Source organism: Cyanistes caeruleus, chromosome Z (genome assembly GCF_971803275.1).
Source record: "Cyanistes caeruleus chromosome Z, bCyaCae1.hap1.1, whole genome shotgun sequence".
NCBI classification, from domain to species: domain Eukaryota; kingdom Metazoa; phylum Chordata; class Aves; order Passeriformes; family Paridae; genus Cyanistes; species Cyanistes caeruleus.
The window spans coordinates 37,995,939-38,023,863 of NC_141732.1; the positions used below are offsets into that span (position 1 = coordinate 37,995,939).

Sequence of the window (27,925 nt, forward strand, 5' to 3'; positions counted from 1 at the left end):
GGATAGATATTTCAGTAAGGATTAGCAGAGATTAAATTTCTCTATGGACAATCTTGGTGGGTTTTGGAACTGTGCCATATTACTCTGTGGCTACCATGAAAGCACATGGGTTTGAATGATGATAACTCATTGGTACGCACTATTTAAGTGTTTTGCAAGGATGAATCAATGTAAACTTGGTTCCTTGTATTGGTCTTCTTGGTACTAGTCTAGGTGTTTTGTCTAATGCAGATTACAGTTGTTATTTCCTGTTTAACCTCCTGCATGCAACTAGGTGTAGAATGCTTAGTGCTCATCCATAAAATACCATTACAGATTTTGATGGGATAAAATCCGGGCTTACTCTAAAGAAATGGATTTAATAGCTGCCTCATTAGCTAAAGGTACAGCTCTCTGATTCATACTCCAAGAGAGTGGTTTTCAGTCTTACCACAAGAATTGCTGAAGTTACTCCTATTACACCAAAATGTTCTAAAGGAACATCTTTATGAGCACTGAGTCTTTAATTGCAAGGATTTTTTCCTTAGGTGATATGTTTTCATAGGTGTTGCTTTTTCTATAACTAGTCATGTTTAGCTCCACAAACAGTCTTTCTTGGACAGTATTAATAACTACTCAAATATTGCTGTGAAATAAGTAATCTGAAATATCACTAAACCAGCTCATTGTAAAGAATTTTTAGCTTAAGTTTTATGGAATAAAGTTTTTTAAATCCTGGCTCACTATATAGAAGCTCTTGTATTTATTCTGGAAAGGAGTTATGGCTGGGTTTGTGAGTTTTATTTTTTTTTAACAGTAAGTCAGTGGTTGTGTTCCATTTTATATAGCATGTACTTGATGAATAAAAGCAAATGGTTGTTAACATCATGCCTTACTTAGTTAGGACAACATGATAGACAAAATTTACAGGCTAGGTGACTGTTTTATAAATCGATTTTTATTTCAGTTCTTCTTTGAATTCTGCAAGTAAAGACTGTGTCAGGCTTGCTCAAATATAATTGTACTTTGCTTTTCATTTTGATTGTAGTTTATTTTATTGGCCTATATTAGTCATCTGTGGTTGCTTGAACATACTGCCCCAGCATATTTCTTGAAGGAAAACAAAGTAAGGCTTTTCAGAACATTTCAGGCAAGAGACAGGAAGCATTTTTATTCATTTGTCAGTTGGTATATGCACCAGCAATGGAGTTGCAGTCATGCAACCACCTAAAATGTATATTTAATACAGGATTGCACAGGGGGCAAAATGAAGACTTTTGTCCATAGTATGCAAGCATTTGATACTTTTTAGGTTTTTGCTTACGTTTAGCAGCCTTGGTAGTTGGTTAATGCTTCCTTTTGTAATGGTGGTTAGTTTTTTTTTATTCATGTGGAAGCTGTGCTGGAACCACAGTCAGCTCTGATCATTGTGTTTTTAATGAACCAAACTGAAGACATGGCCCTTTTATTAATTCCAGCTTCTTGGAACATATGCCTACATGAAAATGAGAACTGAGAAAAATGAAAAACTAATTCTGTAGCTCTCATAAGGACAGATCAAAAAAATGAAACCTGAAAACCAAGATGCTGTGAGACCACTGAAAGAATTTTCTTTTTTTAAAAAAAAGCTTCTATCTGTAGATGATCATTTAGAGCTGTAAGGAAATTTTCTCTGTTCTTTTAATATAATTTTAATTATTATAGTGATTTTTTAATGCAAGGGAAGTGGAATAAGTTAGGTGGACAATTTTTTATTTTTATGCAGACATTGCCTTCTAGTTGTCTTCTCTTTAGTGGCTCTAACTCCATGCATTCTTTATTACTTTAAAAAAAAATAAATTTGTAACTTGAGACTATAGGCAATGGATTTTGTGACATAGCATAAATTCAGAATCTTAATTATGTAAAATAACTTTATATTTACTATCAAAACACTACCATTGATCTAAATCAGTATGAAATCAGATCTAAATCTTAGTGTATAGACAGCTAGGATGGAATACCGTATCTTGTCTCTATTCTTTATTAAGCATATATTTCCCACAACTGACTGAGTCATCATTGTGGCCAGAACAACACCCTCATTTGTCTTCCATTTTAACATTCTATAATTGAAAAAGTCTCTTCTGATCTGACTGTAGGAGTAGAAAAAAGCTGTAAAGGGATTTTTTGCAAGGTCTTGGAGTGACAGGGTAAGGGAAGTGCCTTAAAAACTGAATAAAAGCTTAGATCAGAAATTAGGACTAAATTCTTTACCCATAAAGCGGTGAGGTGCTGAAACAGACTGCCCAGAGAAGCTGTGGATGCCCCATATGCAAGGGGTGTGCACAGTGCAAGGTGTCGCTGCCCATGACAGGAGGGTTGGAATGAGATGATCTATAAGGTCATTCCCAACCCAAATCATTCTATGATTTTAATTATTCATCTTACGTTACTGACCTAAACAGTCAGCCTTTAAGGCTTTCTAGCCCTTCCATGGAGCTTCTGTTTCTTCTGTAATAGAAGCCAAAAGTACATGAGAGAGAGGAATAATTCCAAGTTCTAGTTAGTGTTACAGATCAGTTCAACCTTCTAAGGTAAAGGATAGAAGCTACTGAGTGAAGGAAGAAATGATGAGAAAGAGGCCATAAACTTATGATGGATTGGCACATTACATATTGCTGTCTTTTGTGACATAGTCATAGTTGCCATAAAATCTGCATTGTTTTAGGCATCTAAGGATGAAAGTATTGTATTTTTTTCTTAGGGATTACAGAGAGTGCCTTGTGTGCAGTTGTGGATATTCTGAACATTAAATAGCTACAGTGCTGATGAGGGGGTCGGATTTGCCAATAGCTGTCTCCTTTCTTAATAATATTAGTCAATCATTGCATAGTTGCCTGTGGGAAATGAATGACATTGTTTTTCAATTTAAGTTAGTTTAAAAATCAAGGGTATTTTCAGTGTGTCATTAATACTATGTGTCTTGAAAACAGGTTTTTAATTGACATATATTGAGTTTCATTTCAATGATAACCTTGTAGCAGTTGGATCTGAAATTCGAATTTGGTTTTAAAATTTTATAAATTAAGTTACCTGTGCTGGAAGTCATAGGCTTTCTGTACCTGATAAACTTCCAGAATGCTGCATAAAGAAAAGAAATAAGAACATGCATGTGCTAAGTCTGCACTTCTTAGTTTGTAGTTGCTAAGTGCAAATCTTCAGGTATTAATAATTTTGGATTTATGATTTTAAAGATATAATTGTGGAATGCTTTTCTTGAGTGAACATGAAACTGTTTAGGTGAAGGAAAGTGGAAGTTCATGTACTGCAAACACAAATTTCCAGACCATCTCTATATTCTGTAGTCTATCTCCCCTTTCTTTTTCCTCCTCTTTGAAAGGTTGTAGAACCTATACCCTTGATAAGATTGCTAGATGTAAAGATGTATAGCTGTGTATCTAGAATCTTGATACCTGCAACTTAGTAAAAAAATGTATTTATTTACACTGTAATTTCAGCTGTGCAACATGGTAACAGGAAAAAGGCATTTAGGGTATTTGTGCTTCTGTCAAATTGCTTTTAAATATTTTTGCATGTTACCATGTAGTTGCAGTTCTTTGTTTTGTAGATGTTGCAATTGAAAAGCAGGCTTTAAAGTGTTATTTATATCAACTTTTAAAAATGTAGCCACTAGTTGTGAATGTCTCAAATTTTCAGTATTCAGTTTATATATATAATCCCCAAATTTAATGCTAGTTAAGAATACATAAGTATCTTGGCAATATTTATATTGCAAGTCAATGACAGAAAAGGATGAGAATTCAAAACTTAAAACAAGGACAGAATAAAGGTAAATAATGGACTTGGACTAGGATTTAGAGATCAGGACAACTGATAAAAAAATTGGTAAAACATTACAGACAAGTATGATTCTGTGAGTCTATGTTGTATACCCACTGCCCTCAAGGACCACCAGGACCATTTTAGGAGATCTTCTCACCTTCCATCTATCCATGTAATGTGAAGTCTGTGGTAGTGCTAGGTGTGGATCTATCCCAGGGGCTGGAGGTTGGCTTGGGATTCATCCTAGATGAATTTCATGATGTTCCTTCTGGTATCTTTTCATACATACGTTCTTATACATACATTACACACACACACACACACATATGTATATATGTATATATGTATATATGTATATATGTATATATGTATATATGTATATATGTATATATGTATATATGTATATATGTATATATGTATATTTTATTTTTTTATGATGGTAAAATGAGGTCACATGAATTGGTATCTCCACGTTTCTCATGTTTCTGTCATTCTGTGGTTTTAATGAGTTTAAATTCATTATGGGATTTTTGTTGGCTTTTGTTCAAATTGTTTTTGTCCATTATGGAATCAACAATGGGGTTCTTGTTGTCTTTTGCTGTTCTCTGTGCTTTTATCTGGCTCATAGATAACATTCTTTGTCTGGTCATACCTGTTCAAGTCCCAAAATTTAAAATTCTCTGGAGGTTACTGTTGCATATCATATATGCACATATCATGCATAACGGTATTGTCTTCCTGTGACACCTTGTGATAAAGTTATCTGTAGCTAGATACAGCTACAGATCAGCAGCTGGTTTGGTTGCCATCTGTTTTTTTAGAAAAAAAGGCTATACAACAGAAATGGTACTTTTAGCTTTAGGAGTTTGTGTTTCATATTTGTTACTTTTTTGTTATAAGCATTTTAAAATAGAACTTAGAATTGCCTTGTGGAAGTAGTTTTCAATGAAATGTTATTGAAGATACTTCAGTTACCTCAAACTGGACAAGATTAATCTTGTATCTACGGTGAGAAAGAGCAGCACACACATATACAGTTCTGGGACACTCTGTGTAGGGTAGTAATTATTTATAAGGTTTCTATAGTTGTTCTAGAATGAGTCATCATAAGAACTATCAGGTTTCACTTAATATCAGTGTCTATTTATCTTCATTTAGTTTTGTGAAATTTGAGTTATGGTGCCTTAATGATTTTGAAAATTTTTATATATGCTTAAACTATTCTTTGCCTTCTTACTGCAAGATTCTAAAGGGTTTGAGATGAATTCTGTGTTTTAAAACACTGAGGTCATTCCAGTTTTTACACAACTAATTTGACCGAAACAAACTACAGCTAAACTATAACTCAGGATAACTGTTGCCAAAATAGGAGTGTGCAGTGGACTCCATTTACAATGTGCTATTGAAGCAATAAATCTGTGAAAACAGCAACATATATTTGATTTCAGTAAACTTCTTTAAATTTGCCTTTTTTTTTTTTTTTTTAAGGAAAAACCTGTGAAAACATACATGATATTGTAATGAACTTGTGGGCACATTACTTAGGCAAAACAATTTTCATAACCCTATCATGTTACTTGCTTTATGACTTAGGAAAAGTAAGTAGCTCGAAAGACTGACAAATAAAACCAGGTAGAGCTAGAAAATTGAGATGCAAAAAGGTATTTTTATAAAAACTGAATGTCAGTTGTAACCATAACCATAGATAATGAATTGGAAGTAGCAAATTGTAGGAATTGTGTTACCTATAGTCATCCTATTATATTTCTGTCTGTTGTTCTGTGCTTTCCCATTTTTTAAAGAGTTCATTCTCCATGTGAGGCTGTCAGACTTTCAGTGGAAGAAGTACCTTTGGTGTAACTTCCTATGATTGCTGTAAAGTCCAACTCTCACAAATATAACTTGCAGAGTGAGAGAAAAACTTCCAGTAAATTTTGCTTGGTTTTCAGTGTGTCTGTTCATATTAATTTGGAGAGAGGACAGTGTTTTAGGTGATGAAGTATTTTCAAAGGAAGGTAAACCCCTCTGTTGCAGGAAGGGCCAGCCCCTGTGATATGTAGTCATGAAAAAGCTAGTTCAGATGCTTTATATGAGCCAAAGGTAAGATCAGTAACAATCCATGGAGACTTGATCCTCCTGTAGTAGCACATTCTGAGCTGGGAGGCACAGAAGAATTAAACAGAAAAAACGCTGTAGCCAGGCCAAAGGTAAGTTGCTTCTGTTTGTGACTTACTAGTTTTATACATTTATAGATTTGCTTTATAGACTAGTGAATTAGCTAACAGTGACAGGAGGAAAAAAAATTGTGTATTTGCTGATCACAGGATCATTATGAGCCATCAATGGGAAGGACATTAAGTGAAGTTATAGAAACTTTATTTGAACTTCACAAGTTTACAATGAAATGAAAATGTGAAATGAAATGTGGCTTGCAGTTCTGTTTGCTGATGTTCAGAGAGAGGAATTAATTTGTGGTTACAGGAAGAATTACATAATCATAATATTTCAAGTTGGAAAGGACCCACAAGGATCAAGTCTAACTCTTAAGTGGGTGGCCCATACAGGGATTGAACCCACAAACCTTGATGCTCTTAGAACCTGGCTCTAAAGAGCTGAGCTAATCTCAGAGTAAAGCCTCTTTCATCAAGCAACAGTCAAAGGCTGGTGTATTTGTCATCATACAGTAGAAACTGCAATACAGTATGATTACCTTTTATAAAACTTCAGAGTGAGTATCAAGGGACTTTGGAAAGTTGGCCTGGAGAGCTGGCCCAGGAGGAAAACAGTGAAGACACTGGATCAGATGGATCTAAAATAATGGCCATAAATCAATAAAGTTGTAATATTGAAAAGATTTCTAAATGTTAAAAGATGACATTTCAAGTAAGTATAGTAAGATAATAGAGTAGCAGTTCTATTTAACCTATTTTATTTAACAGTAGCAGCAAGGAAATGTGAAAAGAAATGCGTGACAAAGGATTTGTGTTATAAGAGTAATTGTAAGAAAATCTCTATTTTTCAAAACCTCAAATGCATAGGGGGCTGGACTTCATGAGTGGATGGATCTGAGACATTAAAATACAGAGGTAATTTGCACTGTATAATCTACATTGTGTCTTTATTTTTCCTATATTAAGGGACCTAAGCAGTGACAATTAAAGTTGTATAATGAAAATAATAAAATAACGCATGCTGCATATGATGTTAAGAGAAAACTGGGTTTGAGTTTAGCTGAGTTTGTTTCACTAGTCAAGTGAAATTTAGAAGCAAAGCTACAGCTCATAAAAGACGTATAATATATTTTAAAATGTTTGATTTTCTGGCTAGAATAAGAAGAGTAAATGGCTTTTTATGACTTTTAGAGAAAGCTGAGCTTCCATTATTCTAGGTAAGTTGCTAGAGGAATCAGCCAATTGTTCTCTGAGCTGGTCTTTCCCTCAAGACAGTGTCCTTTATTCTGAATAATGTGCATGGGCTGTGTTAGTACTGGGTGATGGAATCAATGTTGGAGAAGTCCAGATGGTAGAAAGTGGTCTTTTCTGATTTTTTTTAACTTTTTTCATAGAATACATGGTCTTTCAGTCTTTTCATGTGTTGGGGTGTGCTTTCCTTTGTCACAGGTGTTTCTTAAATTCAGGCTTTTGATCTTTTAAGCCACAGATTAGTCAACCAGAAAGTGGGCAAGAGATTCCTGGGCAAGGGAAGAGAAAGTGGGATGGAACGCTGTGGTAGTTTGGCATTTAGGAAGAAAAGTGGAAAACACCCATGAAAGTGATTTCTCTGAGAGACGCTGCTGGGAGTTTCTTCTCTGATTGAGATCAGGCTAACAGCTGGCCAGTTCTGAGAACTGACAGCATTTGCACCACTGAATAGTAAGATCACCTTTGTGAATGCCACCTTTTAAAAACCCAAGCCCGGGAACTTCTTGTCCCTTTCTTTCTGGCCTTGAAAGCTATCAGAGCTCTGGCGCCGCTGGCCCCGCTCCCCTGCGGCCTGTGCGGCCTGGGCTCGGATCTCAGCGGCTCCCGGGCAGGGGATGGAGACTGCGGGGCCTCCCTCAGGCTGGGCCGGGCTCTGCTGTGGCCCCTCCCGGGAAACCCTCCGGGTCCCATCCCAGCGGGGGGACCAAAGCCCTTCCCAGGGGGGCCCCCAGCCCTAGGCTGGGCCAGGCCACCGCTGCTGACACTTACCGACACCTCTCCACCCTGCCCCGGCCTGCCGAAATCCGATACCATGAATAGCTGCTGTGGCTTGGGCCAGATTTAACCCTTTAACTACACAGATGAGACCTGCAGGCTAAATCCCCTCCCCAGAGAGGGGAGGATCGACAGAAGTGTGAGTGATTGACATGTAGAGGACAGCATAAAACATCAAGGTCAGTAAGAGAAAGAGTCATGCCTCAGATGGAAGGAGTATGAGGAGATGCTCTAATAAGGTGAAATATTCTTTAGGTAGGGCCATGGAGATGAACATGTTCTGGATGTTCTGGAAAATAACTCCTTTAATTCATTAAAGAATATTGGGGAGAACGAGTACTCAAACTGCAAATCTGAGCAAAGGCATCCATTGGTGAAGCCAAGCAGATTTTGGAGTAGCTGTGATCCCATGAGATGCTTGAATGGAGAGGGAGAAGTGAAAGCTGATGATTACCCTTTGCCCCCAGGGAGAGAAGAAGAAAACCTCTGTTTCCAGAGATGATCACAGAGACAGATGGAGAGAACCTTTGCCCTTGAATAACTCATCCTTAAAACAGTGTCCCTTGAGTTCATGGCCCATGAACACACTTCTGAGTAGTGTAAAAATGGGAGGAAGGCATGATGGCAGAGTTTGTGCCTGGGCAGCTGCCATTCATAGAAATGAAAAGCCACTAGAAAACTGTTGTGGAGAGCTCTCCATGGAATGACAAGAGAAAACTCCTCTCCCTACACAGACTTAAGAAAAGACTATTGTATAGTTGGTACTGCATTAACATCCCAGTTTTTTTCTGTACATGTAAAGTTGGGAAAAGAGTGGTTGGGAAGGGGAAGAAAAGGTTTCTGGAGGTTTTATTCTGGTTTCTTGTAGACCTGTTAATAAACTTTCTTTATTCCTTTTAAGCCTATTTTGTCCTTCTCCTAATCCATATCTCACAGCAAGAAATGAGTAAGTACCTTGGTGATTTTTAGCTAGTGCAAAAAAAAACACCACAAGCACATAATTTCAGCATTTTTCAATTGGTTTGTCTGTTCTACTGAAGTCTTCTGATGGTCAAAGGTCAAGCATACAGTAGTTGAGACTGCACTGACTTTTCTGAAAATAGTGGTACATGCAGAAGCAAAGAGCTTTGTGACAGTGTAAGTTCCAAGAGTCTACAGCTGGCTGGAATTTATAACAAGAACAGAGAGTAGCTGGCCAAGAAAAGTGGTCACTTGCACCTGATGACCAGCATTGCACAGAGAGCTCTGGCATTTGGAGGGACTCCTGTCTGGTTCATGAGTTTCACTGCTGATAGCAGTGACCAACTATCTGACTTTAAGACACTACCGTGCATTTAGGAAGCACATTTGGCTTTTACTAAAAAAGATGCTTAAAAAAATTAGAGCATTTAAAATTGATAAATTTTCTATATTTTGTTTGTGGTTACATTTTGTGTGTATCATAGAATCAGTTTAGTTGGAAAAGACTTTTGAGATTATCAAGTCCATCCTATGGTTTAGTGTTGTGAATACCTGTTTAATTATGGGTAGCATAGTGAGTACTGCAGAGTAACTACATAAATATTTTCCTGCATCCTTGTGCAACATCAGGTTGTTTTGAAGAAAGTAGCCATTGTCTTAAACATGAGAGCAGCCTCCTATAGGGAACGATTTTCTTAAGAATCCAGAGCAGTAGGTATCTTAAACCAGACTGGCATTACAGGAGTTTGGAAGGATTTAAAAGCCATGCAAAACTTGTTTCTACAGACTTCAGATTTGGAGGTAGTACATAAATGCATGCTTTGAACCCAGTGATCTCTGCACAACAGTCTAAATGTTTTTTCCTCTATGGGGGCTATAAGGTATAGCATTACGCATGTATATGTACTTCAGTAAGGCACAGCCCAATAATTAAAAAGTATCCCAGAAAAGATTGATCACTATGTCAGCAGCTGAAAGCCAGTCAACAGTCATAATACTGACTCTCCCCTCTGTGATATCTCCTAAGTCCATGCAGCAGAGTGAAGTGAGCAGACAGGTAGAGAAAACTGCCTAGAAAAGCATGGTGTATATGATGTGCACGGCTGCGAAACACAGTTAATCGAAGACAGAAGTTGCTGGCACTTACATTTCTTCAGCCTTCAGCAATGAAGGTTCTTACAGATGGAAAGTGGTAATGCATTTGAATAACAACAGCTCACAAAGTTCTTACACTGTTGTTTACACAGTGTGAAAAGTTATTTGCGCTTGCTTTATTATTTGCATTAGTAAGAGCTGGAGACTTTTTGTTGTATTTCAGCTTAGATCAAGTTCTGATAGAATTGTTAGAATCACTAAAACTAAATTAAATCTGGATTGTTAAAATCATGGAGAAAAACCTTCAGAGGGGGATACTGTTATACAAATGAAAGATTTTTCCTGTTTACTCAAGAATTAATGCACTGTTTTGTTACATTTGACAAATAGCACAAAGCCTATTACCAAATTATGTTTCAAAACACGTAAATATTGAATTTGTAAAGATGATTTGGTTTTTTGCAATGAAGAGAACCTTTCATTTTTATACTGCAAACGAGACCATATTTTGTCTCTGATGGGTACTAAGTAACATGTGCATTATCAGCGTCTGATGGGAATGCATTTTTACTGTTGATACTTGCCTTGGGAGGTATGTTGGGAGCAGGAAGAAGTAGAGTCTGGAGTATAGCTCACTGTGTGCTTTGGCTTCAGAAGATAGTGGAGAGTTGGCTGCAGCAGGGAGTAACATGTTGGCACACCCTCTGTGCTCCACCTGCTTTGTGCCACTCAGGGTGCTGGGAAAAGGTGTTGTTTCCATTTGTCTGGTTTACCACTATCCAAATTTGGCAAAAAAGTTAGTTTTCTACAAGTAAGTTCTGCACCACATCTGCTGAAGTTTGCCCTATACTTAAGGTCTCTCTTTACTGCATAAAAGTAAATAAAATACAGAGCAAGTGAGTTCATCAGTAGTTACAAAATTTGAGGGTTTTTTTTGCCAAATGAGATTGGGCTGGGCTTGAAATCTACTGAGATATGTGTGCTACATTTAAGTTTGTGTATTTTTTTTATGTAAACCTGAAAAAGCTGAGGAAAGAATGGCATGCTATGTTACCTTTGCATGAGATAAGTCCAGGATCCTGGTAGGCTTTTCAATTGTAGTTGTGGACAGTAGCATTTCTTCATATGAAACTGGTGAAAGATGTGTCAGTTAGTCAGAACTCACAGTTCTATCCCAGATGGATATTAAGCAGATGTTTGCTTTTCCATCTTTTTAATCTTTGTTTTGCTGTGCATTTTTGTAACATATAAGTTTTTCCATTTGAGCTGTCTAAAGGCTGTAATTGGCTCTGACATGTAATATCTGAAAATGTGTTGAGACTGAAAAGCTTTAATGCATGCTTTGATTTCTCTGCTTTCAGTATTTACTTTGTTAAAGGATCTTCATAACTCCATTTGTAATGATTATGAAAATACAAGGGCATGGTTGAAAAAGCTAATGTTCCATCTACCACTTTCTACCTGTGAAATTATCCAAAAATTGGAGAGACGATGTTCCCCCCCACCCCCCCCAAGCAGTCAAAATGGCAGCAGAGATTATGTTGTTATCCAGGTTTGTCTGAGAATTACCCGTCTGGATATATATAACTTCACATCACTGTTCAGTTCTTTAACTTCTGACTCAGGAAACAGGCAATAGATATGGAATTACTCTACTAATTAGTTAGACTTCAGTTTATGCTAGGAGTTGAAAGAAAACATTAAATGTTGGTCCTAGCGTAACTTTTCAGAAAGTCTGGTGAATGGTGGCAGTCTGAAGAGCATCATTTTAAGGCCCTGGTTTCATTTTGCAACAAAGAGAATGGAGACGGAGGAAATGTGACAAATGTTCTGTGGTTGAGTCTATTCATGGGGGGACTAAGGCCTGTTGGTGGGCAGGGGATACTTGTAGCACCACCTAATGGGCTGCTATTCCTGTTCTATATTCAATTTGTCAACATCTTTCATATGCTAAATAATTCTTTAAAATGAAAATAATCTATGCCTGAGTGTAATTCAGCATTACACATAAAAATCAAATTAAAATTAATTAATGCATTTTGCTAGCATTTGAGAACTATGCTTTTAAATAAAAATTCCTTTCACACCATTTGTTGTTTATGTAAGACAAGTTAATTGTTATGTAAAAGTAGCATTTTTAAAGATACACTTTTCAAGAAGTGATATCTTGTAGGTATACAGAAAGTACTTAGCAATATATAAGTAGATAATCTTCTAGTGTGTGACATTTAAAGCTCCTGCTGAACTGAACCTAAAAAGTAAGTACAGAAAGGAAAAGGAACAGCCAAGCCCCCAGATACTTTTGTGTTTATGTGCAATCTTAATGATGACCTTTTGATATCTGTTCAGCATTCCTTAGCTATTGTAACTGATTGAAAAATTAAATATGTGTATTCATATTTATTTCATGTGATTGTGCCAAAAGATCATTGGAATTTTTTCTTTTAAATGTATTGTGTTTAAATTCAATTGTCTTTTGTGCCATGCAAAGATTTTGTTTTCTTCCTTGGGTCAGGATATTTTTGGATGGTTTATTCATCTGTCAGACAGGATATCCAATGTGATATTGGCATCTACATGATTCCAGAAGAAACAAAATTATTTTCCATTTCTGTCCATTGATGCTACATAGAAGCTTACAGAAGAGCTCTCTGCTTCTCTTAGCCAGATCTATCACATTTTTTTGTTTCTGTAGCAAAACAGTATAATAGATTTTTTAAGTTTATAGAATGAAGAAATTAACTGTCAGTCTTGCTGATGTGGGGGAAAAAAACCCACAAAACCTTGCTGTCTTCAGCTTTACTCTTGATAGGAACTTGTGTGTATTGGCAGCTTAACAGTTTGAGCTGGGTTTTATTTATGTGGTATTTATATAAGTATGTTTTATAGTATTTTTGTTTTTAGTTTTGAGTACACTCTTGTAATACTAGATATGCATCTGATGTGCACTTTTCATGTGTGTTTGTGTGTATAAGTATGCTGGGACAGGGGAAGAGTTAACCAACTAAATGGCATTCAAATATTTTTCTGGTATAAATGCTGGAAACCAGGGAGGAATTTCTGCCTTTTTAGAATAGTTTCAGGTTCTTTTAATTAGAAAAAGAGTAAAAAGAGTGCCACAAGATTTGTTTTCCCTCTTCACATTTGTTCACGATGTATTCATATGCCTTACATTGTTCCTGTTATTTCATTATCTAAAAATGTGACAATAATAAATACTAAAACCAGTGTATAGACTTTTCTGTACATGCTGTACATACATAAATGACCCCCTGGGTCTTCCAAAGTAAACTTTTAACATTCCATATTTTTCACTGTGCATGTACTACTGGCATGTAGCCACCCACCCACCCAAATTTAGCTGAAATAAATGAAATTTATTCTAGTTCATTTAAGTAGAAAACTTGTAAAATACAAAGGTACTCACTTTGCTCATAAAGTTACTAAAACAAAGTGTTTTCTTAAATGGAGTGTTGTGGGTTGTTTGTTTTTTTCTCCCGCAGGACTGTGCTCACTGTAATAAATTCTTACCTTATATTTTCCTTTTGTTTTCCTTTGCAGATGGGGTTTATACAGATTAATGAGGACTTCATATTTATTGAGCCACTGAATCGCACTTTGGCTGTGACAGGACATGCACACAGAGTGTACAGAAGAAAAAGGTCTGTAGAGGAGAGAATTTCTGAAAAGCCACCTTCTCAGAATCCCTACTGTGGTGTTGTTACAGGTAATATAAAAATTGCACTGAAAAGTTGTAATGTAGCAAATAGATTTTTTAGAAAAGTAAATAATTGTTACAAACCTTGACAGAAATATAAGTGATTATTCTACTACTGTAGCAGTACCCTACAGTGGACTCTGAGGTGGAATGCTAAGGCTGCAGTCTCACTTGTTGGGAGAGGGAATTGTCCATTAGGAATAGCACTGCTTCTTAATATGCATTTGTATTTGGAAGTAGAAATCTTTGGGGATTTTTTTTTCCAAGTTAATAATTAAAATCTATTTATTGTCTCTCTCCGTCATCAGAGCTGCTTAATCACTCACTATGTGCAATGCTTGTACTTAATTTTCTGTTTTAAAACAAAGTTAAAGCGTTCTTCCTGGCTTTTTTAGTCTTGAATTTCCAGATTTGTCTGAATTGAAGTGATATTTATAAGTGTTCTTGTTCTATGAGTGATACTCAGAAAATGTTTATGAAACAATCCTAATGCATCTTCCTCAATGGCAGGTAGAACAAGTTGTTGAAGTAGAGGGGTTTCAACAGAAGTTTGTCCCACAATGATGACTTCATAGTTTTCAATGGAGAAAGAAAAAGTGGCTTTTATGAATGATGGTGTTTTGTTTTTTTTGCTTCATCATCAGCTGTCATTCTTCAAAGGACGGAGGAGAGTCCTTTGACCTCAGCATAAGCTGAGGGTGTTTCTAATGTTGTTGTGAGAAATTATTTTTGTCCTAGAAAATAAACCAGAACAAGTGCATATTTTTAAGCTTCTTTTTCACGTATGAGATCCTGGCAAAATGCAAAGAAAATGGCAGAAGTGCACTGAAATGGTTAGGAGGCCGGATTATATGACATTTGGGATGAGGGTGAAGGAGCTAAGTTATTTCAAGCAGTAAGGAAAGATAAAGGAAGGATGCAGCTGCAGTTGTCTGGTGCCTAAGGGTCTGCAGAGAGAAGATGAAACCAGACATTCCTTAGAGGTATGCTGTGACAGACAACAGTTGTAACTTGTGTTCAAGGAAATTTCAGTTTCCATGAGGAAAATAAAATCTCTGCAATAATGTTTAGCACTGGAAGAGGTTACATAGAGAGGCTGTCGAGTCTACATCCTCAGGTATTTGTAAAGCATGTCTAGAAATGGCTCTAAGAGAGCTGATCACACTCTTGACACTTGTCCTGACTTGATCAGAGAGCTGCCTTCTGGACATCATTTTCAGGCTAAACTTTTTCATGGCTATCTGATCCTTCCTGAACATTTATACTGCTCTGTCCACTTTATATAGTTACAGAACAAATGTGACAGGTTTTGTGGTAGTTTTTTTTTTTCCATTTCGGAAGTATTACTTTTGTAGTTAGCCATCCATCCAGAGTTTGAATTCTAAGATAAATTAGCAAATAAAGGCTCTTTTTGCAGTGGGATGAAATAAATTCCATATAACTTCCTCCAGCTAGCTCTATATTACTCTTCCAGGCATTGTGTTATATTGACCCTGCTTTTCTGAAAGTTAAATTTTCACAACTTCTTCACATTAAGTAAAGCTGTTTTTTCCTCCCTATTAGAGAAAGGTGAGTCACAGTATGCATGCCTGCATGTATATGGGAATGAGAAAGAAAAAATGAAGAGTATACATGATGTATGCTCTGCAAAACTGGGGAGGAGTATCTGACAAAGCAGCAGACCGTGATGGGTATGAAAATGATTAAAGATGCAAACTTGTCCATGAAGGATATTATTCTTTGCTGATGTTCATTATCAAATACCCTTTCTCTTATGCTCTAAAATGGGAAAGTCAGTTTCTTCTTTTATATAAGAATATTTATATATTATATATTGTATAATCTTACACTCAAAGCTCTGATTTGTTATAAATAATCTGTCAACAGACAATTAAATATCTGCTTGAAGAAAGTTTCGTTATATCCACCAGCTTTAAAATTTCAAAATGGTTCAAGCTGTGCATAACTGAGTAGCATCTTCTGACAGGACATTATTGCCAGGGAGTGAAAATAGTGGCATTTTCTAACCAATCCTATTATTCTAGCAAGACCAGTCCCTCACTCCACTGCTACGGTCATTTTACTAAGAGGGACTGCAGTAAGTTATATGCTTAAAAGCTCTGTCTGTGCTGAGAGAAATTTGTGGGTGTGACATGAATTTGGTTAATATCACCAAAATATTCATGCTACAGACGCATGCTATACACATGCATGCTTACACACATCGTACAGCCTTAAAGGTGAATAGAAGCATCAAAAATTACCCTTTACATAAGTATTTGAGAATTCTAAGTCAAATAATAAGCTAAGTAGATCAGTTAAACAAAAATAAAGCCAATGAGTAAGTGGGGCACTGAGATAGTCTCAGCTGCATTTGGCAGAGATGTAACCTTGTGAAAGAAAGCAACTACAACCTTGGTAACACAGCAACTTCTCAGCAACATGATCCTATCTTACAACCATATCTCTTGCTTCTACGGTTCTTGTGTGTCAGAATAGAGACAGGTATTTCTGTTGCTGGTTTTGATCCAAATTGATCTCAAAGGCTGGCTACCTATCAAGCAAATGTATATTGCCAGTGATGAATGGAATGAAGTTTCATTCCTTCAATCAGAAGTTTGTGCTGGAGGTGTTGAAGGATCACTATTGGGAATAATAGCTTTTCATGGAGAGCTAGCAGAGGCAATCAAAGAAGGTATTGTTTGTTGTCTGTTACCATTGAGGACTGGATTGAAAGTTGCAACGCAGCCAAACTTGTTTGGAGAGAACAAAGAACTTGTTTTTGTGAATGGGGTGATTTTCTTATTAATTAGGCGAGGGAGAGAATCATACTGACAGAAGCAGATGCTTTCTTGGTTGTTGACAAGTGTGCATGTGTATCCTTTTGTTGAGAATGTGCATGATCTATTAAAGTATGTGAGCCCGTTGCACATACACAGACCTTACAATCCACACCTTTCTTTAGCACATGGCTCATGAAGCCCTTTGAAGAAACCAGTGCAGAGATGTGTTACAGAAAAAAATGTGAGAGAAGCAGTTGTAATTAGATCAAAGGGCCACCTTGGGAAGCTAAGGGGTTTTTTTTCTACCTGCTCTGAAGCACTTGTTCCAGACTGAAGTTGTTTGTGCAGTGAATTGAACTCATGGTCAAGGAAGGCATGGGACATGTTGGGAAAAAAGAAATCTCTTACCCAGGATACAGTAAATGTGAAATTTGAATCCCCTCTGAATCTGTGACATTGGAAGAGTCCTCTTCTACTTCTTAGTTCTGGCAATAAACAATATACTGTCCTGAGATACAAGTGTGCTTTTCCTCTTAGAATGATGTAATATTGCAAGAAAAAGCCTGCTAAGTTTCACTGAGTCAAAAGCAGAAGTTTTACTTCTAAGTAGAAGTTAAAGTTTACTACTTAGTAGGAACACAGGCTGGGCGGTCAGCTGGGAGAGCTGTGTTGATTCTTGCTCTACAGCCTGTTTCTGTGTGATAGTCGGGCAATAAAATGTGCAAACAATCTTGGTCATGGATCTATGAGATTGTATAAGATGGAGATTGGTGCTACTTGAGGTTTGTTCCTACTTCTTGGGTCAGAAAAAAGTTGTCACTCTGTAGGAAAGTACTTAAATCTCTGTTCAAATTGTAGTGGAGGTATAGCTCAAGACTTCTTAAGCTCCTGAATATTCCCTATGCAGGCAGAATACCACAATTTCCGTATGACTAGGTTACCCCCTGGGGAGCCATGGTGATTCCTCTGTAGTCTTGGCTGCATGTGCATATACTCCGGAAATGCTTTTGTGCCTGAGGACTTGAAGGTGTCCAGGAGTCCTGCAGTCACAGCCTCTTTTTAATGTTGGCTCAGATACTTTATGCAACCTGTACTTATAGTAGCTGGATTTTAATTTCTCTAAATTTTTTTAGGGTGGGGTTATTGTTTGTTACTATTTCTGCTTGTTTTTTCTTAATTGCCTATTTTTTGTCAAATGTACTTGCTGCAGTATCTTTAGCCTTCTTGCTGAAGTAATGTAGTATTCCTAGCTTTCCTTTCAGTCTACTGAGCTTAAAGTAATACATGGATATGGAATCTTCTTATTTTCCATGGCTGCACAAACAGAAGCCTTATTTGCACAGAACCCTCCTATAGAATTTACTTTTTGTTTTGGCAATGTAATTAAATTTTTGAGATGAATTTGATTTGATTTGAGATTAATCTGTCTTTTATCTTGTTAGCGCATCCAATATTGATGTAGCTGGGTTTTCTGCAGCACTTGTTATCTCTTACATACTTTGCCTTCAATAACAACCAGTTCTTTGTAATTTTTACTTATTTATCAGTATTTAAAGAAACAAGAGTTTTTACCTAAAGCCTGTTTCACTTGTTATCTGGCAGCAGTTGTGGCAGTTATTTGAATACCACTAGTACCAAAATTACTAATTCCATTAATTTAAAGTTCTTAGGAAAGAGCTACAATTTTCAGCTAAATGAGATCTCGTGATGGGGATTTCTGCCAGCAAATTGAAAGGTTGGCTGGCCAAGAACAGATTGTCCATTGGTTTATTAATGGGAGAAATATCTAAGGCAAATGATGGGCAGACAGCTTGTCTACAGAGCTGTGTAGTTTTGTCATCCGCTACAGTCCCAAAAGACAGAGGGACAACAGCTTGTAGGACGACAGTGTTCTTAGTGTCTAGCACAATGATGTATTTCATTGTGGACTGTCAGTTCTGAATAGAAATGCACTGCTAGCTATAGAGAGATGTGTAAAGAGAATTCTCTGTACATGCTAAGATTAAATTTAAAGTTTTCAATCAGTAGCTGCTGTCTTTTAGAAAGATGTGAACAGTGAATAAACCGTTGCTGGAAAGTGCACTGTGTCTACGAGAAAGGCAGATTTACCAGGTGGGTTGTAAGAGATGTTTTTTAACCCACATGAGTTCACTTTTTAAACTTAGACCTATAGCTTACCCTTGCAGCATTAGATGTTTGTGTGGTAAGCCATAGTTGTATAGCTTATAGGACATGTTTTTTTTGGCACAAATACTAAGTGAGGTTTCATTAGAATTTATCCTCAAAAGAGCAAGATGAGAACACACATAATGTTTTATAAACTAGGCTGTAGATCCACAGTTAGAAAACATGAGTAAGGCTAGAGTGTAGCAGAGGTTGTAAGGCTAAGCACGTGTCTGAAGGATTAAATAAGACTTTCATTTTAGATGGCCTGAATTTATAAGCTGTTTCTACTTCTAGGTCATCAAACACCAAAGATTTATTTCTAGAGAATACATACTTTTTTCTTTTACTAAATGTGTTAGTAAGTCTTACACTGTCACCTGTTGTAGAGGGATCAGTAAGACTAAATTGGGATGGACTGAATCATTCACATATATATAATCTTTTATGAATGGTACAGAGAAAGACAACATTTTTAAAGTGTGCTTAATTTATACATGCTGCATTGAAAAATATGTATCTACATTATATTTACATAAAATCTATATTACACATATATTTAAATCACAGACCCCTCTTCCACTGGTATTTTGTATTTTAAATTTAATTTTTGTGTTAATTGATTTTGTCAGTTCATTTTTAGCACTGTTCTGAAGAGTGACTTTTTTTTTGGAGAGTGGTCATGTGTTATAAAATACACTGCAGGAACTTTCCTGGTAAAAATAGATTGGTTAATTGCAAAATATTTCCTCAAAATTTCTGATTATTTGATTGTTTCCAGAACGTAATTGTCATCTCAAACATCACTTATTTTGGTAAACAAGGAGCCTGATATTCCACTGTGGATGTTGGAAAAAACTTCACTTGGTTTCAATGAAATCAGTCCCACAAGTTTTACATCCTCCCAAGAGGATCTAACAAAATATGGCTATTACAACAAGGAGTTTAATTTTGCATTTTGTTTAAAATTAGATTATTTAAAATGCCATTACTAACTGCTGTATGTAGATCCCCTTCTGGCTTGAACTGTTTCTGTGTAATTGGGTGGTGGGGATTCATATGTCTCCTAATAGTAATGGGGATTTTGTTGGGTTTTTGGAGGGGAAACTGAAAATTAATGACGTTAATAACCTCAACCTTACCATAAACATAACATATTTTCAATTTCTAGCTTTCTGTAGATTTGGAGGCCTGTTTCCCATGTTTGGTTTAGTTACTTTGCTTCAGCTGCTTCTAATGACAGGAGCACTGATTTTGAAGTCATGTCAGTAAAAATTTTCTTTTTTGTTTCTAGTAAACCTATGTCACACTCTGACATTCATCTGAAATATTCTTTCCTCTTTGCAAATCACATAATTGTTGCATGCATTTACCAAATACATGATTTTTGTGGCAAATCTCTATTTGTTGTCTTTTATGCCAAGATATAATTACATCAAGATATTTTCTCTGTGATTTATGAAGATAGACAAAAATTCTGCAATATCAGTGAGACTATTTTTCCTTCAGAGCCAACATGAGTTGAGTTTTCTCCCACAAACCAAAGACACATTTTATAAAGTAAGACACTTTTTATAAATGTTAGTTGAAAGGATGCAGATAATCTTTCTGACTTTATTTGAAAAGATGGATAAAATTTCTGTTTTCTAGGTATAATCTAATACTTATACATAATAGAGACCTTCAGTGTGACCCATAGTTTTGGCAGTGGCAAATAAGCATAGTATATTAAAGTCCACAGCCTTCCACATAATGAGACATATGAAACATAACCAAGGATAAAATATTCAAAAGATTACTGCAGGGGTAGTTTGAAGGATGAGTTTCTCAAGTACTGTTTTGGTTTACAGATAAAAGAAAATCCAAGACTCAAAAAATGTCAGAAAGTGGAAGAGGAAAACGATACTCTTACAAGTTACCTCAGGAATACAACATTGAAACTGTTGTGGTGGCAGATCCAGCTATGGTTTCATATCATGGAACAGATGCTGCCAGAAGATTTATTCTGACCATCTTAAACATGGTAGGAAATTTTAAGGTAATTTTGATGTTTTGCCAACAATGCATACACTGTGGGCTGATTTCATTGCTCCTTCTGTTGATTCTGACTGAACACACCTATAAGGCACGGTCAGATCAGGGCCATCAGTACGCTTTCAAGACAATCCATATGTTTTGTAGCAGAAAAGCCGGTGCTGCAGTTTGTGCTGTCTGATCATACATCTCAGGGAAGTCTGGAAGTGAGAGAACAAAATAACTTTTTGGCTAGGAGCCCATAGTGTTGTTGGAAAGGTTGGGATATTGAATGGTTTCTGGTAACCTGTGCTTGTTATGAAGACATGATATTGTTATGGAAAGGGATTATCAGTGGTGGTGGAAAAAAAAGAAAGAACTTGGACAGTTACATTCCCCTCTAGTTCTATCTGGAGCTGTAGTGCACTCATTTAGCACCTAAAGCAGTGAAAAATAGCATCTGTAATATACAGATTAGGAACAACAACAGGAAAGGTTGTTCTAAAGAAGGAGCATAATTAGAGAGTTAGATGTTGATTCAGACCACTTGGTCCAAGATCATGGATTTAACTGAATAGAAATTTTCATGTGAAGAGTATTAAATGTGTGTATAAATTTTTTGAGAAACAGGGCACAGCTTATAAAGTAATCATGGCCATTGAGAGGAAAAGGACTTTTTTCATGTTCCCAGAATGAATATTGCCTAAGCTTTGTTTTCACTTCAGAAGACCAGCACAGTACGTTATCTTAATGTTCTGTTCAGATTATAGAAAATAAAAGAAGTCACAATTGATTATGAGAGCTACTGAGGTTCCTTGGGGTTCACTTAGTTTTAGCATAGGTGCAATAGAAGTTCATATTTTTATTTGTTATTTTTCTTTTTGTCTTTTAGGTTTTTAATCTTTTCCAGCACAAGAGTCTAGGATTACAAGTAAATCTTCGGGTGACTAAACTTGTTCTTCTTCATGAGACTCCAGTAGGTATTTATGACATTTGTCTTAGCCCATAGAGGGTAATGCTACTTAGCTTTTTCCTCTTCAAAAGCTTGCAATACTCATGAACTTTATTGGCCAAAAAATTCCCTTGGTTAGCTTTCGTATATTATTTATTTTTTTGATGAGCAACCTCAATAAAGATTGACCTTCTCCTAATTTATGTGCTGCATGTATTGAGACTTTTCTATGCTTGCAATTAAAAGTCAATTAAAGTTTCCACATGGAAATCAGACAGATCTTAGCAAAATCTGCTTCTGCTCTGCTTTTCGTGCATTCACATATCTCAACAGAAGAATAATCTCCTTTAAGTCCTCTGGATTGTAGAAGGACAACTGATGTTCTTTGTTGTTTAATCCCTAGACAAACAAAAGGTGATATAGCACTTAGTTCATAAGGAGATGGGATTCCCTTACCAACAGTTCTAATCTAAAATGTTATAATTTTCCAGCCAGTAAGTAAGTACTTATTTCTCGAGCTCCTCTCAGCAGTTGGAGTAATCTCATTTCATGTTCAAATTCTGAATCTTAACATCATTATACTTTTCCTCACCATGGATAATGAGAAATCAGCAAATAAATAAGACTAGGTTTTGGTGAACATATTCATGTACACTCTAAATGCACTGTCTTCATTTGTATCTTTAACATGTGAGGAAGATGGTCTTTGCACCTGAAGTTTGAGTTGTTTTGCCATGAACGTATTATGCCATAAAAAGCAGAATATTTTTACTAGCTCAGTAAAAAAGGTTACAAATTCTATTTATAGAATTCTTATTTTAATAACATTATTATTTCCAGGCAGATATGTATATTGGACATCATGGAGAAAAAATGCTGGAAAGCTTTTGTAAATGGCAGCATGAAGAATTTGGCAAGAAGAATGATATACACTTAGAAATGTCAACAAGCTGGGGAGAAGACATGACTTCAGTTGATGCAGCCATACTGATCACAAGGTAAAGTAGTGAAAGATGAGCATTAAAAAATAGGCAGAAGGCCAGTGTGAACATAAGTCAGAGTAGGTGGCCAACACAGTAAGAACTTAATTTGCAGTGAAGAAGGGAGCATTTTGAGGCATCTGGATTTCAAAAGGTGATAGTAAAGTGTTGGAAAAGGTGGTGCAGAAAGCGGTGTTTCCCAAATGGTAAACATTTGGAATGATGAACAGGTTACTCTCTTGTTTCTTCTTTGGCTATATAGCTGAGGCCCTATCTATATAGGGTTGGAATCCTTCATCCATGTGCCTTCAAAGAGGCAGCACCCCAGACCTGTAAATACTTTCAGTCAAAACATGAAAAGCATATTTAAGCCGTTCAGAGCTAGATTAGTCATGTTACTGAGTTATGCTTCCCTCTTACTGGCCTAGAACCAGTACAATTCACTGTGTGCTGAAGGTACATAATGCACATCTTCAGTATGTGCCCTGTGGCCACCAGGGTATGATTCCAGATCTGCAGCTCCTTGTAACTCTTAAGTGTCAGGCATTTCACACACTGAGAAGGAGACAGCCCTCCAGTTCACCTCTTTCCTTCCATGCAGGTACTGTTACGGTTTTGTCTGTAAGTGGTGCATGGGGGGGATGCTTGTTGGTATTCAGCCAGCATACAGGCATGATCCAGAGGAAAGGAGAGAATGATGATTCAGGCAGCCTAGGGTTGGACTTGGCGCCCCTTTTGAGATGGAACTTGGGCTGGATAATCTTCAGAGCTCTCTTCCAAAGAATATTCCTGTGATTAGCTGTAGCAGAATAGCGCTGTGCCAGTCCCATGCTAGTCAGTGATACGGTATCCTAAAATCATGTGTAATCTTTACACATCCAGTCTTTTGCCATTTATTCAGAGCACTCTCACTGGGAACATATATAAAATAAAAATAATGCATTTTTCTTTAAATTAGTTTCATTCTGATTACTATATATATATAGTGTATTTCAATCTTTTGAAGCAGAAAAATGCTTCACTAAATTTTCCTGCCTTGGAGAGCCAGTCACTTACATGAAGCAGGAAATTTAGAAGTCCAGACTGTGGCGAGATGTCCATGACTGTGTCTGTGGCGAGAGCTTCTTTGCTACTTTTGCTGTTCAATCCATTATCTTTTCTTAGAACAGCTCACACTTCTTGCTCTGTGTCATCCTCCTCTATTTGATGTGTATATTGGTTTTATGGATGGTTGGGGCTTTGAGGGGACAGATTATTCTTTGTTACACATTTATACATTAGCTAAGCAGTAGTTCTTATCACGAGCTCCTTTCAAGTCTGATGGAAGACAAAAGAAATAATGTTCTCTTCAGCAACTTTTCATTAGCTCATCAAGAAACATACTCAGAGTGACAGACTGGAAGTAAATTTTGTAGATTAAGACCCAAAACTAATTTTAAGAGTGGTGGATGCACTGTGGGGCTAGGGTGGGTGGCAGGGGAAGGTCTGGAAAGAAAGAAGGGGGAAGAAGAGAAGCAAGCAGTAATAAAGAGTAAACTTGGGCCAAGGCATAAAGGATGCCCCTAAAGGATGGCAGTGGGTTAATCAGGGTTGCTAAAGGGGAATAGACTTCCTTGCATGTAGATGTTCCTTGTGACTGTTCAAGGATAATGAGCAAGAGCATTTTGCTTGTTTGCTAGAAACCTTATCCCTGGGCTTTCTTATTTGAGACAGCTGAGGTAGCCAGCAGTATCTGCAATAGCAGCAGCAGTCTGAGCAAGTATCAAATGCTTCAATCTATAGGCCAGGAGAGTGAACCTAGGGCTGCATTTTTAGCTTGTAAGGTGTATCTCATGAGTAGTAAGATGCTATAAAATAAATAAAACATATGACACCTTTTTCCTGTCGTTGCTTCATCTTTAGCCTAATGAGCCTTTATGGGGAGAGGTGGAGGCATTCTGAACAGATGCAAGTGAGACATTAGTTGACAGGTCTGGATTTTCAGTGGTCTGGAAATGTCTTCAACTGTCAGTGCTTTTTGCCACACGGCTTTTTGGATTTAAAGCAGCGTTTCTGGAAGTCTTGGTGGATGACAAGTTGACCATGAGCTGATAGTGTAGTCTTGTGGCCAGGAGGACCACGGGATACTGGGGTGCATTGGGAAGGATGTGGCCAACAGGTTGAGGCAGGTGATCCTGCCCCTCTATTTGCCCCCCATCTGTGTGTTCAATTCTGGGCTCCTCAGTATAAGAAAGACAAACAGCTACTGCAGACGGTCCAGCAGAGGCCACAGAGATTATTTGGGATCTGGAGCATCTCTCCTAGGAGTAGAGACTGAAGGAGCTGGGCCTGTTTTGTCCAGAGAAGACTGAGAGGGGATCTCATTAGTAAATATAAATACCTCAAAGGCAGGTGCCAAGAGGATGATGCCAGACTCATTTCAGTGGTGCCCAACAACCAGACAAGGGCCAATGGCCATAAGCCAAAATACAAGAAATTCCACCTCAACATGAGGATTAGCTTCTTTACACTGAGATTTTTCAGAGCACTGGGAGGTCTTGGAATCTCCCTCTCTGGACATTTACACCCCACCAGGACATGTTCCTGTGTCACCTGCTCCAGGTGGCTCTGCCTTGGCAGGAGGATTGGACTGGATGATCTTCAGAAGGAGTTGGATGATCTAACCCTAACAATTTTGGGATTCTGTGATTCTAAGTGGTAAAAAAGCTTTGCAAAAGTCTGTTCATATGTTAAGATGCTTTTCTGCTTTGTAATAATGATATTCTGATTTCACAGAATCATAGAATTGTTTGGATTGGGATGGACCTTAAAGATCATCTAGTTCCAAACCCCCTGCCACATGGGCAGGGATACTTTGTATTAGAGCAGATTGTTCAAAGCCCCATCCAGCCTGACCTTTAGAATTTCCAGGAATTCACAGTTTCTCTGGATAACCTGGGCCAATGTCTCACACCTGTACAGTAAAGAATTTTTTCCCTATATTTAATAGAAACCAAGCCAATTTCAGTTTAATTCCTTTCCTCTTTGTCCTGTCGCTACATGTCCCTGTAAAAATGTTCCTCTCCAGTTATATGTTCCTCTCCAGTTCTCTTGTAGGCCCACTTTAGGTACTGAAAAGTTGTTATAAGGGCTCCTCTCTTCTCCAGGCAGACCAACCCAAACTGTCTTAGCCTGTTTTTGTAGGAGAGGGGCTCCAGCCCTCAGATTGTTTTCATGCTTCTTGTTTGGACTCTCTCTGGGGTTGTCTAGAGCTTTTTAATCTGTCAGTTTAAATACAATTTTTTTGTTTAAATCTCTGATCAGTTTTAAGGAATTTGAAGTAGAGAGAAGGGAAGTGATTGGTTAGATATCAGACAGTAGGTTTGTACTGGAGCCAGAAATTAAATATCTGTTCTTCTGACATTTTTAATAGTGGTATTAGTCTCTAGACTGTACTGCCTGCCATCTGAGAGCTGCTTTAGCTGCTAATTAATCATACCGAGCAATTTTATTACTGCAAATGTTTTGCTTATCTAGGCTACCTCTACACATTATCCAGTTTATGGTATAGTTGACACTATGTGTGGCTCTACACATGTATTTTGCTAATTCAGAGTCTCATTCTGTTTCATGAGCATGAAGCAAGCTCCTTTGTCACAGCTTCCGAAGAGCTTTGAACAGCAGGTCTGCTTTATTTAGAGAAATGATTTTGTTTGTACAGATGAACACCAACTGCTTGGTGTTTTTCGAGTAAATGTGTAAAGTTTTGGGTATCCATCACATTCTGTGGCAGCCCTCATAAAAGTTGCCACATCTCTTTTGTCTCAGATGATAATAGAACAGCAAGAGTTCTTTGTAAAAGCTTTCCTGTGCTTTCACATGCTAGTTTTGTGTAATAACGAAAAGAGTTAGAAGTGAAGTATTGGGTGTTCTGCAGAGCTAATTTTTAATACCAAAATATAGAGTGTAATGTGGATGTTATGGAGACTCTTATTCAGCAGCCAAAGGGCCACCATAGCCTTTTCAGGAAAAAGGTACTTTTCCAAACTTATTTTTGCATTTTTTCTGTAAAGATGAAAGCAAAGCCAGCTTCTCCCCATGGCTTTCTCTGCTGCCCAGATAGGCTGTAATGATGCATATCTGCTACCAATTCATTTCAAATTACTTGGTCCTGTTTCATTATGTCAGTTTGTTTACTTTCCCTTTAAATTGGCTTATTTTGGTGAAATAATATCCTGTTTAAAATATGGTGCCATGAAGTAGAAGAAAGGCAGAAAGAGTATGTAATGAATTTAGAAGAGATTACTAGGGAGGTTGGATATAAAGAGAATATGATAATTAGACAAAAATTGTTTTAAGGACTGTCTTGATAAAACTACCAGGTTTATTGTGTTCACAGATATAAATTAGTACAGTTACTTTAGAGATAGACAGTATCACGACTTTTCTCTGAAGAAAAAATTGCAGCATGTTGCATCAACATCCTCCTTGCCTTTTAAGTTACAGGGTCTGAGTTTGCAGAGGGAAGCCCTGATTTTGGTAGCCCCCTGAGATGACATTACCAGTTTCTGTCTGCACAGTTTGCTTGACCTGAATGAGGTAACTGAAAATAAGGCAGGAGAAGGCCTGTGGAATTCCCACTTTTTCTGTAATGGTGCTTAAGTTCTTTTATAGCCTCTGTTACAAATTAGGTAATGAAAGCTTTGAAATGTATAAACGAGTGGTTACAAGAATGAGGCAGAATCTACCTTCAGTTAAAAATTGTGCATTTTGCTGCCTTTTCAGTGCATCAGTCAATCTGTTGTTCCACAGTGGTTCGTAGACCAATTGCGAAATGAGTAATACAGAAAAAGACCAAGCTGTTTATTCTCCTTCTCAGAACTGATACCTTCACGTGTTCTTATGACAGAAAGTAGACCTCTGATTCTCCTAATATTCAATACTATTTTACTTCCAATAGTTTCAGCCATCCAGAGCTCTTCCCAGAACTTGGACAAGATTTTTTCAAGTGTTGCTATTACCTTCCAATGCGCAGAAGAAATTCCGTTATTTTTCTGACTTTGCTTTTTATTACCTTTCTGAACCAAAAAGAAATCCTCAAGAAAGTCAGAGGAGGAAGACTGTGAAAGATCCCTGCATGAATGAAACTAATATTACAAGGTCACCGCAAAAGCCTGAAGTGTTTGGCAGTCAAAATTGCTGAAATGTATTGAGATAGAGATTGGGTTATTAAGCTGCTATTGCTGTCCTTAAACTCCTAGTGAATTTCAGCTTTGGAAAAG

The 27,925-nt window shown here is 37.1% G+C and overlaps 1 protein-coding gene across 10 annotated transcripts in view; it reads left to right on the top strand.

Annotated features, from left to right (window-relative positions):
• Nucleotides 1-27,925, top strand: part of ADAMTS19 (ADAM metallopeptidase with thrombospondin type 1 motif 19) — a 140,428-nt gene that overhangs the window by 12,997 nt on the left and 99,506 nt on the right. For 4 of the 10 annotated variants that reach the window (XM_023944865.2, XM_086867040.1, XM_086867039.1 and 1 more), the window contains 4 exons: nucleotides 13,617-13,782; nucleotides 20,570-20,742; nucleotides 21,625-21,708; nucleotides 22,525-22,682. In XM_023944865.2, coding sequence (XP_023800633.2) covers nucleotides 13,617-13,782; nucleotides 20,570-20,742; nucleotides 21,625-21,708; nucleotides 22,525-22,682 — 581 coding nt within the window. Of the gene's footprint in view, nucleotides 1-7,534; nucleotides 10,153-11,416; nucleotides 11,608-13,616; nucleotides 13,783-20,569; nucleotides 20,743-21,624; nucleotides 21,709-22,524; nucleotides 22,683-27,925 lie in introns of those variants that run through there. The other 6 variants (XM_023944863.2, XM_086867043.1, XM_023944864.2 and 3 more) reach the window with 4 other exon arrangements.